Source organism: Crotalus tigris, unplaced genomic scaffold, assembly GCF_016545835.1.
Source record: "Crotalus tigris isolate CLP2741 ecotype Arizona unplaced genomic scaffold, ASM1654583v1 scf7180000024131.857555, whole genome shotgun sequence".
NCBI lineage: Eukaryota > Metazoa > Chordata > Lepidosauria > Squamata > Viperidae > Crotalus > Crotalus tigris.
This window is the reverse complement of record NW_024100405.1, coordinates 201,837-214,109: the sequence shown is the minus strand read 5'-3', so window position 1 is coordinate 214,109 and position 12,273 is coordinate 201,837. Positions and strand designations below refer to the sequence as shown.

The following is a 12,273-nucleotide window of genomic DNA, read 5'->3' as shown; positions in this document are numbered from 1 at the left end:
CTGTTTTTGTCCTTAGGGACAAAACGAGCCGTTGCAAACACCTCCGTGCTTAAAGAGAACTGGTGAGTTTTTTTTTTTTTTTTTTATAAACGGACAGAGCTGAGTAGAGGATTTAGTTTTTGCTTTCTTTGATTTATCTGGATTTTAAGTTTTAAGACTTGCTTCTATTTTTATTCTCTCTTTTTATTTTTTTTTTCTTTGTTGAAAGGGAAAGTAAAATGGCGATCGGCAAATCTCTCGGTGTTTTTTTTTTTGAAGTTAGAATGCTGACCGGCAGGCTTTTTGGTGTTTCTTTTTCTTTCCTTTCCCTTTCCCTTTTTATTTTCTTATGATTGGAATGGTTGTTTTTGGTATCTCTAAGTATTTTTTTTTTGGAACGGACTTTTTCTATTTAATTATTATTATTATTTTTTTTCTTCTCCCTTCTTTTTATTGTAATGACTCTTTTTTGAAGGACTTTTTTCTGTTTAATTTTTTGTAATTTTTAAGAAGGAGTAAAGCTTTTTTCAATTCTTTTTCTCTTCCTTTTTTTTTTCTTTTCCCTTTTTTCTTTTTATTATAATGACCTTCCTTGGAGGGAGTTATGATTTTTGAAGGAATTTTTATAATTTTTTAAGAAGGGCTAAAGGTTTTTCTTTAAGATGGCTCCAAAGCGTCCAGGGATTTCTACAGCTTCTAAATCAACAGTTTCACCCTCTTCTGGGGGTCAGCTAATAACTATGAAGGATTTGCAAAACATGATGGGAGATGTTATAATTCAAATTAGGGCAGAAATGAAAAAGATTTTAGAGGAAAATAATAAGATCTTGAGACAAGATTTTGTTTTGGCTTTAGAAGGAGTTGCTTCTGTTCTTGAAAAGGTGAACTCCCATGTGGAAGAGGTAGCTGAAAAAGTGGACATAATGGAGGGGAAAATTGAAAGTATGGAAAAAGAAATGGAAAATGAGATTCTTATGCTTCAATATGGACAAATGGAATATGCCTTAAGAATCAGAGGCCTGGAAGAGTCTTTGCAAGAAGATTTGAAAGAAATGGTTGCAAAGGACTTTGCATTGATTTTGAATAAAGAAAAAGAGGGAATACTTAGTGAAATTGAAAAATTATTTAGGGTTAACTCTGTGGTGGCAGCACAGAAGAATCTGCCAAGAGATGTGGTAATTTATTTTGGTAAAAGATCCTTACGCAATCAAATTGTGCAAGCCTATCATAAGAAGAGATTTCAAATTGCTTCACAAGATGTCATAATTTTTAAGGAGATCCCATCTAAAATTTTAAGAAGAAGAAAGGAGTTTGCTTTTTTAGTAAATGAACTTAAAAAGAGAAAAATTCTATTCAGATGGGATATTCCGACTGGAATGGTGGTGAACTACCTGGGGACATGTCATAGACTTAATACTGTTTCTCAAGCAAAAGATTTTTATACTTCGGTCCTGGGGGTATGTCCATCGCCATCTATTAGGTCTCAACAAGTCCAGATTGAGGAGCAGAAGACAACTTGTATAGTACATAATTCCAAAGAAAAGCAGCAACAGAAGAAGGTTAAGGAAGTTTCATATTCAGCGGTCTCTGAATCTCTGGGAGATGTTGGACCTACAAAGTCTTTGGAGCAATCTTCAAGGGTGGCTCTGGGAGAAGTTAGACCTACAAAGTTTTTGGAGCAATCTTCAAGGGTGGAATTGCTGCCTGAAATCGAAATTGGGAAATTTCAGCTTGAGGGGCACCAACAAGAGAGGAACGGGCAGAGGATAACTTGTACAACTTACAACTGTGAAGATCAACACAAGGAGGAATTCACTGAGGAAGTTTTACAGGTATCGGTCCCTGAGACTTGTGCAACATATAAATGTAAAGAAAAAGTAACATATAAATGTAAAGAGAAAGACCAACAGAAGAAGGAGGTTGAGGAAGTTTCACAGGTACTGATTCCTGAGCTGGTGGGTCAATCAGGACTTACAAACTCTTTGGAGCGATCTTCAAGGGCAGAATTCCACGCATTTTTTTCGATGCTTGCGGGCAAGAGAGACCGATATGGATTGTGCTTATAGTAGATGCAACTGGCTATTAGACAGAAGATTATGGATATTGAATGAAAATTTTAGATAAGAAGTTTGTGTTTATAGTGGGTGCAACTGGTTATTGGAAAATTATGGACATTGAATGAGAATTTTAGACAAGAAGTTTACTATTGAGATTGTGGGAGAAGTAAAACTTATATCGTTTTTGGAAAGTGAGGGGATTTTAATAAATTTGTGTTTTGAAGGGAGTATAATTTGTTTAAGTTCCAAGTAAAGCTTAAATTTGGTTTTTAAATATTATTATTAATATTTCTAAGAGAAAATAATTTGTTTAATTAAATGTCTAGATTTGTTTAGGAGAGAAAGTAATGCTTAAATCTGTGTTTTTGGAGGAAGTTTATATAGAATGATGATTGTATTTAGATTTGTTTAGGATTCAAAAGTGTTTCAAGTTTTTAAATATTATTAATATCTTTAAGAGAAAATAATTTGTTTAACTAAATGTGTCTAGATTTGTTTAGGATTTTTAAGTTTTTTTTTTTGGATAGGTGAGAAGATTATGAAGATTGAAGGAAATATGTATTTACTTTAAGTTTTCTAAGAGTATTTAGTTTTGATGGTATAACAAAGGTTTATATATTTATTTTTTTTTGTATTAGGATAAAGAAAGAGGGAGAAATTAGATTTTACATTATAGGTATAGATATTCAAAGAAAGTAATGTTTAAATTTGCGTTTTTGGAGGGAGTTTATATAGAATGATGATTGTATTTAAATTTGTTTAGGTTTTAAAAGTGTTTTAAGTTTTTTTTCTCAATTAAGCCTGTATTCAGCTCTGGGAAGTCCAGGGGAGGGTTTGGGAGGTTGGGTAGGAGGGGGGTGAGGTAGGGTTGGGGGGGGTATGGGAAGGGGATTTGTTTTTGTAAAATTTAAAAATTTTCAATAAAAAAAAAAATATATATACAATGTGAACTACAGATTTCAGCCAAAGAAAATATGTTTATTTGTAAATTTTATATGTTAACAGATTTGATGTGAAGCAGACTATAAACCTTTGCTTTGGCCTACTGTCTAAATATTCTCCAGATGTCTTCTACTGCGGCTTGTTCCAGATTACCCAAGAATGCAGTTCCCATGCTTCAGCCTGTATTGATTATTTTTGCATATAGTGGACATATTACTTGCTGAATAAAAAAATATCCAGCTGCTTCCATGCATCCAGCCAAGTAATTACCAGACTCAAAATAAATGAGTCAAGTGGACCTTTGTTCAGACTAGAATCTGTTCATGAAAACAAATATATACAGCTAGCACTGTCAAAGTTTTAGTCTTCTTAAAAGACATTCCTTCATGGAGAATATTGCAGAAAGCAGAGGAAACAAGATCATACAAAATGAATTTCAGTGAACAGCCTTATCTAAGAATGAACAATTTGTTTTTCTGTGATATGAAGTCTGTTTCTTATTTTAAAATAAAATGAAAGATACTTTGAATGTTATTTAGCTTGACTTAGACAGAAGGAGTGCTGCAGGGAAAATCCTTCTCAGAAATAGTCTTCCTTATAGCCAACAACTTAAAGACACTCTGAGATTATATTAAAAAGCAAATAAAATTTTTTGAAACGATAGATAACTTTTCCTCCGGGAAAAAGAGAAGAAAGGGGAAAGGTAAGTTAATATATTGATGCATTCACATGCTACAGTCATTTATTAAACTGTGATTTTCTAAACAAGCACAGGGGGCTGATCCACACAAACTACTCAGCTATAGTGGATGGGTTCACTGTTAAATCAAAAATAAATCACATTGTATCTTAATGCAATATACAGAGATAAATTACAAACATTATGAAATAAATAAATGTGCATGTATAATAAAGCCGAGGATGGGAAGGAGTTGCCTTCCACATTTTTTTTCCTTGGCAGGGCAATTTCTGCTTCATTACAGAAGAGTTTGGATAGTATGAAAACTGACAGGATCAGAAATAGGAGCATGATTTATCCTACTTTAATTGATTTGTATTCTTCTACTCATGCATGCATTGGCAGGCCTTCTGTTTGTGAAATATAAACACAGAATTTCCCGGTTGAACAACAACAAGATATTTGGACTAACTTCCAGAATTTTCAGCAATAACTATGTGGTTGGAAATTTTGGGAGTGGCTGCATCTGGAATTTGCTCAATTTGAGAAATATTGCCATAAAAGGATAGACCTCTTAGAAGAATATATAGTGATTAATAGGTACTCAAGTGGTATTTTGAACTGTTTGAAGAGTCTTCTCCGAAGAACTAGGTCTCCCAATTGCAGCATATATTTCTTGCAAAGATTGTCACTCATGTGTAGTGTACATGGATATTATAATGAAACTGTGACAAGTACATGTTGTTCCTTTTCTGGGTAATTTTTACAAGCCCCCTAGCTTCTGTACAATAAAAGAAAACAAAAATTAGTTGCATTGTGTTTTTGTTTGGATTTTTATTTGAACACAGTGCAGCAATCACATTTATTGATAAGAAAATGCCTTGAACTAAAACAATAAACAGGTTTTGACATTCAAAACCTTCTTCTCTTACAAAGAACCCCTGCACTGGAGCAATAAACTGCTACTGGAAGAACACCACTACCTTTTACATTAAGAACTTACATAGCAGAGCAACCATCAGCTTCACAAAATGAAATAATGTTGATTAAAAGCCCTTAACTTTATGGTTTCCTCTCTCCAACCACCAGCAAACTCCACAGCCTCCATGTGATCAACATTCCTATAAAACACACCTCTCACAAAGACTGTTTTGGGGTCTCACCCCACCCTTAATACCCCTTTGAAAATTTCCCTAGATCACTCAAGGGTAATTACTCTTGAGAATGGTCTCAAGAAAATGTTTCTCAGGCTCAATTAGCCAACCCAGATTTTTTTCTGAAGTATGACTATCCCAGTCAAAACAGTTGGTGGCTATGCATTCTGCATGTTGCCCTTTATACCTATGCCTACATTGAGAGAAAAGTAGCCATTACACACTGCATTCTGTTTTGGGTTTCCTAGCATTTGATAATATTAAAGATGATCTATATCTATATATCTGTGTCTTTAAGTCAGTGGTGACTCCTGGTGACTATCTGGATACCTTCCAGCAGTTTTCTGGCAAAGTTTTTCAAACATGGTTAGCCACTGCTTTCTTCCTAGGGTTGAGAGAGAGTGACTGGCTCAAGTAACCTAGCTATCTTTGTGCCTAATGTGGGAACATCTAGCCTGTTTTGGTGGGAGCAGCTTCTGAAATACCAGTTTCTAGCCTGGTGCTTTAACCGCTACACAAAACTGGCTCTCAATTAGAGAGATTTTTCTGGTTTTAAATTGGTAGGAAAATGCATTGTTTGTATCATCATATCAATAGTAATGTTTATTAATAGTAGTAACATTCTAATTCAGGTTCAGAGATCTTAGTTTGTGGCTGGTATTTGTGAAAGACAAACAGACAAATTGATTACTCCTTTGGCTATATTCCTTTCAGCAACCAGGACTGCAATTAGGGATACCAGATTTATAGCTCTCCCATCCTGGTACCCTACTAATTTTGTTAGAATTGCTTTGCTCAGAATTTCCATATAGTGTGGTTTATGGGAACTGCTTCCTTGGAATCTAGGAACTGAAGCTTCAGCACATCTGGAGGGCATCTGGTTGGAGAAAGTTACTATATTATACCGTACAGATATTTACAAACTATCTGTATTAAAAATAACATTTCTCTCTCTGTCTTGACCCTCTTCTTTTAAGAAATACACATGACTCTGTTCCTTTATTTTGTGCTGTAGGGCAATAAAGCCAAAGTCTCCTAACTGAAGGCTGAATGGAAACATAAGACTCTGCCAGCATCCTGTGTTTTGAACTCTTTAATTATTATTCTTGATCTCTATAAAGAAAAGCCTTTATCCTTCATCCCTCTTTATTGCTTTCTTTGTTAAGTTACTATTGGGAAAAAAGAATTTTTTGAGCTGTAATTTGCTTCACTTTAATGGAGATTCTGAAAAGCATTGCTATTTAATCAGATGCAGAAACATCTATACATTTTCCCCATTTCTTCAGTCTGATTCCTTCCACCTGAGCTGGCTCGCAATCTCAACCATTCCAATACACTAGTCTAAAGTAAAAGTATCCAACCTTCTAAAGTAAAAGTATCCAACCTTGGCAACTTTAAGACCGGTGGACCTCAACTCCCAGAATTCCCCAGCCAGCCAGTTCCCAACTTTATGAAATTCTGTATTCTTAGCTGCCCTCTAGTGATCATGTGGACATGGCACATATTGTTGCGACCAGGTCTTGAAACAGTTCCGTGTCTGCTGGAAATTAACTCCCACTGGGCTCGAAAAAGGAGCAAATGCTCCATTTTAAATAGGCAAGCCCTGAGAGTAAAAAACCCGCGGTCAGACCCAGCTTGCATGCCACCCCCACCTTTCGGTCTCGTAGAATGGAATCTTCCGAAATGGAACACTCCTGGCGCCGCCCACCCCCTCGCTTTTGAAGATGGAAGAGGCCCAAGCAACCGGTTGCCGTGGGAACGGCTAGCTTGTTTCGGCAGGGGAGGCTTCGGAAGGCAGAAGGGAGCCGGCCCGGGAAGCCTGGAGTGGGCTGCGCCCGTCTCTGGCCGCCAGGTTCTCGTAGTCCTTGGGATAATTAAGCCGGGGAGGGGGGGGGGATAAGTAGCAGTAGCTTCTTGGGGATCGGCGAGGAAGGTGTTGATTTAAAGGACTCTTAGGTAGAGGAGTAAGACCCCCCCCATTCACCGAGAATCGCCCACCTGCACAGACTGGCCCCTGGATCTTCTAATAAAAATGCAGCGTGGGGTTTGATGTCTAGGTCCATGAGCACCAGGAGCAAGTCCTGGGTTATTTCCAGTACACTTCCAAGGGGCATAATACTTTTTTTGGGGGGGGAAGGGATTTGTCTCAATATCCTTGGTCCTTATGTGTGCAGGGGCTACTAACGAAGCACAAATCCAGGGGTTGAAATTTGCCATCTCACTTCTTTGTAACTCTTATTTATTTATTTTTCAAGCAGTTTTCCCTATTGAATGCATGCCAGAAAGTCCCTAGCTGCTAGATTTAGTGGTAAAGGTTTGCTTGGATTGAATTAAAGAGCAGGGAGTTCTAGTTTTTAAGACTGATGCAGGACTGGTTTGGCATTGCATTTATCAAAGAGCTTTATGAAAATTTACCATAATGCTTGTTATCAGAGTAATTTTTACAGGAAACCTCAAATGTTGACGGTAATATTTAGTGTGTGGATTAAAATCAAGGTTAGATTTTAGGTATGGTGAGGGTTTTGACTATTTTTTAGAGTTAAAATATCCATAAGAGGGCTGGGCAATTTGATATTCACTCACTGCACTGCAGAGTTTCAAGAAAGCTTAATCTGCATCCATGATTACTACAAAATATTTTATATTCTTCCTGAATCCAACCCATAGGGGAAAGTTTTACCATAAGCATCACAAAACTATAACCTTAGCCTAAGTTTCACAAAAGTCCAATACAAATGCTAACAGTAAGAGTCATCTCAAACTTGAATTCCAGATGTAATCTAAGTCAAGATTGCTATTAAACATAAGAACTCATATTGATTCTAGCCCGTAAGCATAGTATTTCTATTGAATAATTTTAATTTCCAAATTGCTAATATAATTACAGTGAACATCATGATCCATTCCATCTGAACACAAATAGTTGATTAAATTGTTTTCTAAACATCAACAGTCTGCTCTTTTCTAACACATTACTTGCATCTAGATTTTGTTATGCTTAAGGTAAGCTACTTGAAATTAAAAGAAATTAGCCAAGATCTAATTAAGCCTCACTGATTTAGCTTAGGTAAGCTAAGCTCAACCTTTTATTTCCAAGCCTTTTACACCTAACTTGTGTAAAGGAGATTATTCAGTATTGTTAGATCCACTGTCTAATTAATTAATTGGTGAAACTTAACAGTACCTTTAGCTTTCCTTCTTCAGTATTTATTTTCTCCCATTTATAAATAAAACTGGAAATTTTAAACTTTTAATATACGTTTTTTTTCTCTTTTAAACAGATTTCAAAACCGTATGATTTGAATACGTCTTTAAGCTTTTCTGAATTTGCAATCATGAACATCAATGATTTTGTGATACTCCCTGGTTCAAAAACTGGAGTTTCTGTAAAATTGAAGGAAAAGTAAGTTTCTTTCCCTAATTGATTTGAAGTGCTTGGATAATCTTTTGCCTTTTTATATGCATCATTAAATGCAGACTATTTCTAACCACTGAAGCTACAATCCTAAAATCACTTATTTCAAGTTAATTTTATTGAAACAAATGAGAGCTGCCACCATGTAAATGTGTTTAGAATTGGCGTGTTTTCTGGTGTCCTTTTTCTGTTTTTTGTTTCTTTTCTTTTGTTCTTTGTTCCAAATTGGTGGCCTGTTCTTAAATAATTCCTTTATCTGCAATGGCACAAAAAGAACGTCCTTTTTTTAATTAAAAAGCCAAGCTGTAAATGTATAGCCTGGATTCAAAAAACCCCTTCAAAATACCAATCTGCCATTTTCTGCTGCATTCATATACTTTAAATAGAGAAAGAAAGTGCAGTTTGGTGCCATTTTTAGAGCTGAATTTAATCTCTGTAGAAGTGTACAGGAGCTGCAATTGGAAAAAGTTCAACTGGAACTTGAAAATAAAGAAATGGAGAAGAAACTGAAGCAACTGCAATCACACATGAGCCTAGAGAAACAAGAAAGAGGGTAGGTAGAACTTCAGTGATTCTTATTATTATTTGGGGAGTAAAAGAGGAAACATTTACCCAACTATAGAAAAGTAATATTCATTTGGAGTTCTGTTGAACTTTGTATTATTTGTATATATAGTTACATGTTACACAAATATATAAAACTCTCACACATAACTTATACAGGCACCGAGTATATCTCATCATCATATCACTAGCATGCTTTCTCAATATTCAAGCATCCTTTCCCATATTCTCTAGCATATTTTCTCAATATACATATATACTTAACATACTTGAAGTAATGTACGTTTACTGTCCCCTCCTTGTCTGCAGCCATAATAACTAAGAGCAATATGCAGTAAATATGAATAGAAAAATACCATCACTATCATACTGAAACTTGCATAATTTATTTTTTTAAATACATGAAAGATGTGGTGGTATGTATGGGGATTTATGACCGTACTCGGAGTTCTACCCATGATCCCTGTGATCATGTGATTGTAATATGGGTATTTGGCAGTTGGCCTGTGATTATTTATTTATGAGACTTATATACCGCTTTAAGTGCAAGCACTCTCTAAGCGGTGTACACCAGTAAGCAATGTATATATATTTTACATTGCCCCCAACAATCTGGGTCCTCATTTTACCTACCTCGGAAGGATGGAAGGCTGAGTCAACCTTGAGCCGATGAGATTTGAACTGCTGACCTGCTGAACACAGTCAGCTAAAGTGGCCTGCAGTACTGCACTCTAACTGCTGCGCCAACTCGGCTCTTTATGATGTTTCATTGAACAACACAGTCGTAGGATTGTGATTTCTCACATTCTGTTCTGGCTTTGGGACTAGAGACTTGAAGGGAATCATATCACGGCTTCTATCATCAGCGATAAGAGTTCCTATCTGTTAGCCGGAGGGACAGAAGTAATATATGATAAAATGCCACCTACAGGAAGGGAACATCAACCTTTCATTAGTGACAAATTGTCTGAAGTGAGTGTAAAGATACAGGGAATTAAGAAATGATGTGCATGGACAGGAATGTCTATAAATGGATAGAAAATTCATAAAAGCATTTTTGCCTTTAGAGCAGGAAGAGTTAGAATATTTTAAGAATGGCAGCAAAAGGAAATCTCATGTTACTGGACTTGATATAATGGACTTTAAATCCAAAGGACTACATTTCTTCAGTGATATATATAATTTGTAGTAATTTCATTACACAAATGAGACAAATTATGCTGTTTCACGTCAAGTGACAGGAATGACACACAAATGTGTGTCACTTTCATGTTGATGTTTTGCAAATAATGACAGAGATTGTTGCAGAATTATGTAATTTCCATTTGCATAATGTCTTTTGCTTAATGACATTTCACCAGTGATGTCAATTAATACAAATGATGTGAATCGCTGCAGTTTTGTAACAAATTTATTGTGAATTTGTAGCGATTTTATTTGCTGTGAATTTATTGCATATTTGGAAATAACAGACAATTTCTTACCATTAGTCTGTTAAAATGAATTTTTGCTATATTGTAGCAAATGTTGCATTAGATAAAAAACTGAATTTAATGATATCTGAAGTACCTGCCAGTTTTTAAATTAACCATAAAATAGTACAAAGAATAATGAAACGATTTAACATGACTAGTTGTGAGAAAGTGACATTTTCCTCCAGTCAGAATAATAAAAGTTTTTAGCGTTATATTTATGAACACCCTCTTTCAGAGTAATCTTCACTTTCCATAAATGAGTTCATAACAATAGCTCTGTCTAACCACAGTTGGAAAATAGCTCCAAGATTGTATATTTTCATTTTGTGTTAAAAAAAAACTTTCTGTACTCTAGCAGATATTTTTTATTGTTTTTCCATCCCTACTCCTATTTAAATTAGTGGAAAGCAGCAATGTATGAGCCACCTGTCCCTCCCCTCCCTTATCCTACTCTACCACACCAGCCCAATTCAGCATGTTTCTATCAGTTGCTATCTTGATAGAAACTGTAAGTGTCATGCCTTTAAATCCAAACTGGAAAAGTGATTTTTAACAGAAAACTACTGTATCTGGATTATTATGCCAGCAACTGCAGGAGAAGATTCAATACATTTCTGGCTTAGTATATACTGTAGCTTTGCACTAGACCAAAATACCTAAAAAGGTAAAATCATAGGAACTGGACCATAGTTTATTAAACTGAGACATTCCGTTATTCACCAAAGTAAATTATTCAGTTAAAATGAAAAAAAAAAAAAAGTTAGGCAGAGAGTCGTTGGAATGTACTGCAGGGGTTTCTTCCCCAAATTTATTGCAAATGTAAATGAAAAGTCAATTATCCTGGCCAAAAGCATCTAAAAAGGTTAAATCATGGCAACTGGACCAAAGTTTAAGAAATGTCTTCATTTACATTTAGACATACACTCTAGGCCAGGGATGTCAAACTCGTAATGTCACGTGACATGTCGTGACATATCACGACTTTTTTGCCATTGTCGGCAATGGGGTGGGCGCGGTTTCGCTATGATGCATCCAGCCCGCGGGCTGGCAGTTTGACACTTCTGCTCTAGGCCAAAACTTTCTCTGTAGCATTGGAGCCTTTTTTGTTTGTTTGTTTTGTTTTTCTTCCATTGGGTTTTTGTTATCAGAAGTGCTCTCAGCTCCTCAAATTCACTTTTCATTCTTTGAGAGTGCTTCATTATTTATAAAGTTCTTATATTGTAATAGAAATCCAGTCCTTATGGGCTTCGAGTGCTCATAGCTGCCTTATAAAAAAAACCCAATTGTAATCTATTTGAGAGAATCCATTTCGGAAGTTGAAATATTCTTCAGACAAAGCGCAACCCTTATATCTGTAACTTTTTTCCGTATAAATTTGAGAATTACTTTATTAACCTCTTTGTATTTGTTTCCCTTTCTCAGCGATGTGAGTAATAATGTTAACTTTCTTTCCCAGGATCAGCTGTTTAAAGATATGTGGTCATTAGTGTTCCAGGGTACTTAATAAGATATATAGTTCTGTGTAAGTTTTAAGTGTTACTAATGATCTTGGACCATAGTCATTCATTTTTGTATCTTTTTCTCACAGCCTTTAATACCACATTCTAGTTTCAAACAAGTTTCTCCCTCCCTTTCTTTTACAGTAAATGATGGCTCTTCAGTTTGTTAATTTGTTTGTTTTGCTGTTTGCTTGCAAAAGAGTGAAGTTGCACTAGAACTGGAAGCAATTATTCTTTCTCTTGGTGCACTTTGCCTCTACTTGTCTGAAAGTCCCAGGTAGATAATATTGTGGGTTTGGTCTATCTAACCTTTGGTTGGTAACATTTAATCTTTTTTTTTAACAAACTGCAAGTAAGAAATATCAAATATTTGTTCCAGAAAAGAAGCCTAATCTAAGCCGTTAAATTGGGATCAAAGTGCTGTTGCTGTTTTCTTTAATCCTGGGTTAAAAACAAGCAAGAACTAAGTGGTCTATTGGCAATTATCTTTACATGTACTAAACCAGTGT

General features: G+C 35.5%; 1 protein-coding gene across 1 annotated transcript in view; it reads left to right on the top strand.

Annotated features, from left to right (window-relative positions):
* Positions 1–6,435: 6,435 nt before the first annotated feature.
* Positions 6,436–12,273, top strand: part of ZBBX (zinc finger B-box domain containing) — a 41,150-nt gene continuing 35,312 nt past the window's right edge. Inside the window, exons 1-3 of the mRNA XM_039322820.1 lie at positions 6,436–6,663; positions 8,093–8,214; positions 8,666–8,779. Of these exons, the coding sequence (XP_039178754.1) occupies positions 6,451–6,663; positions 8,093–8,214; positions 8,666–8,779 (449 nt within the window). The 5' untranslated portion in view covers positions 6,436–6,450. The remainder of the gene's footprint in view (positions 6,664–8,092; positions 8,215–8,665; positions 8,780–12,273) is intronic.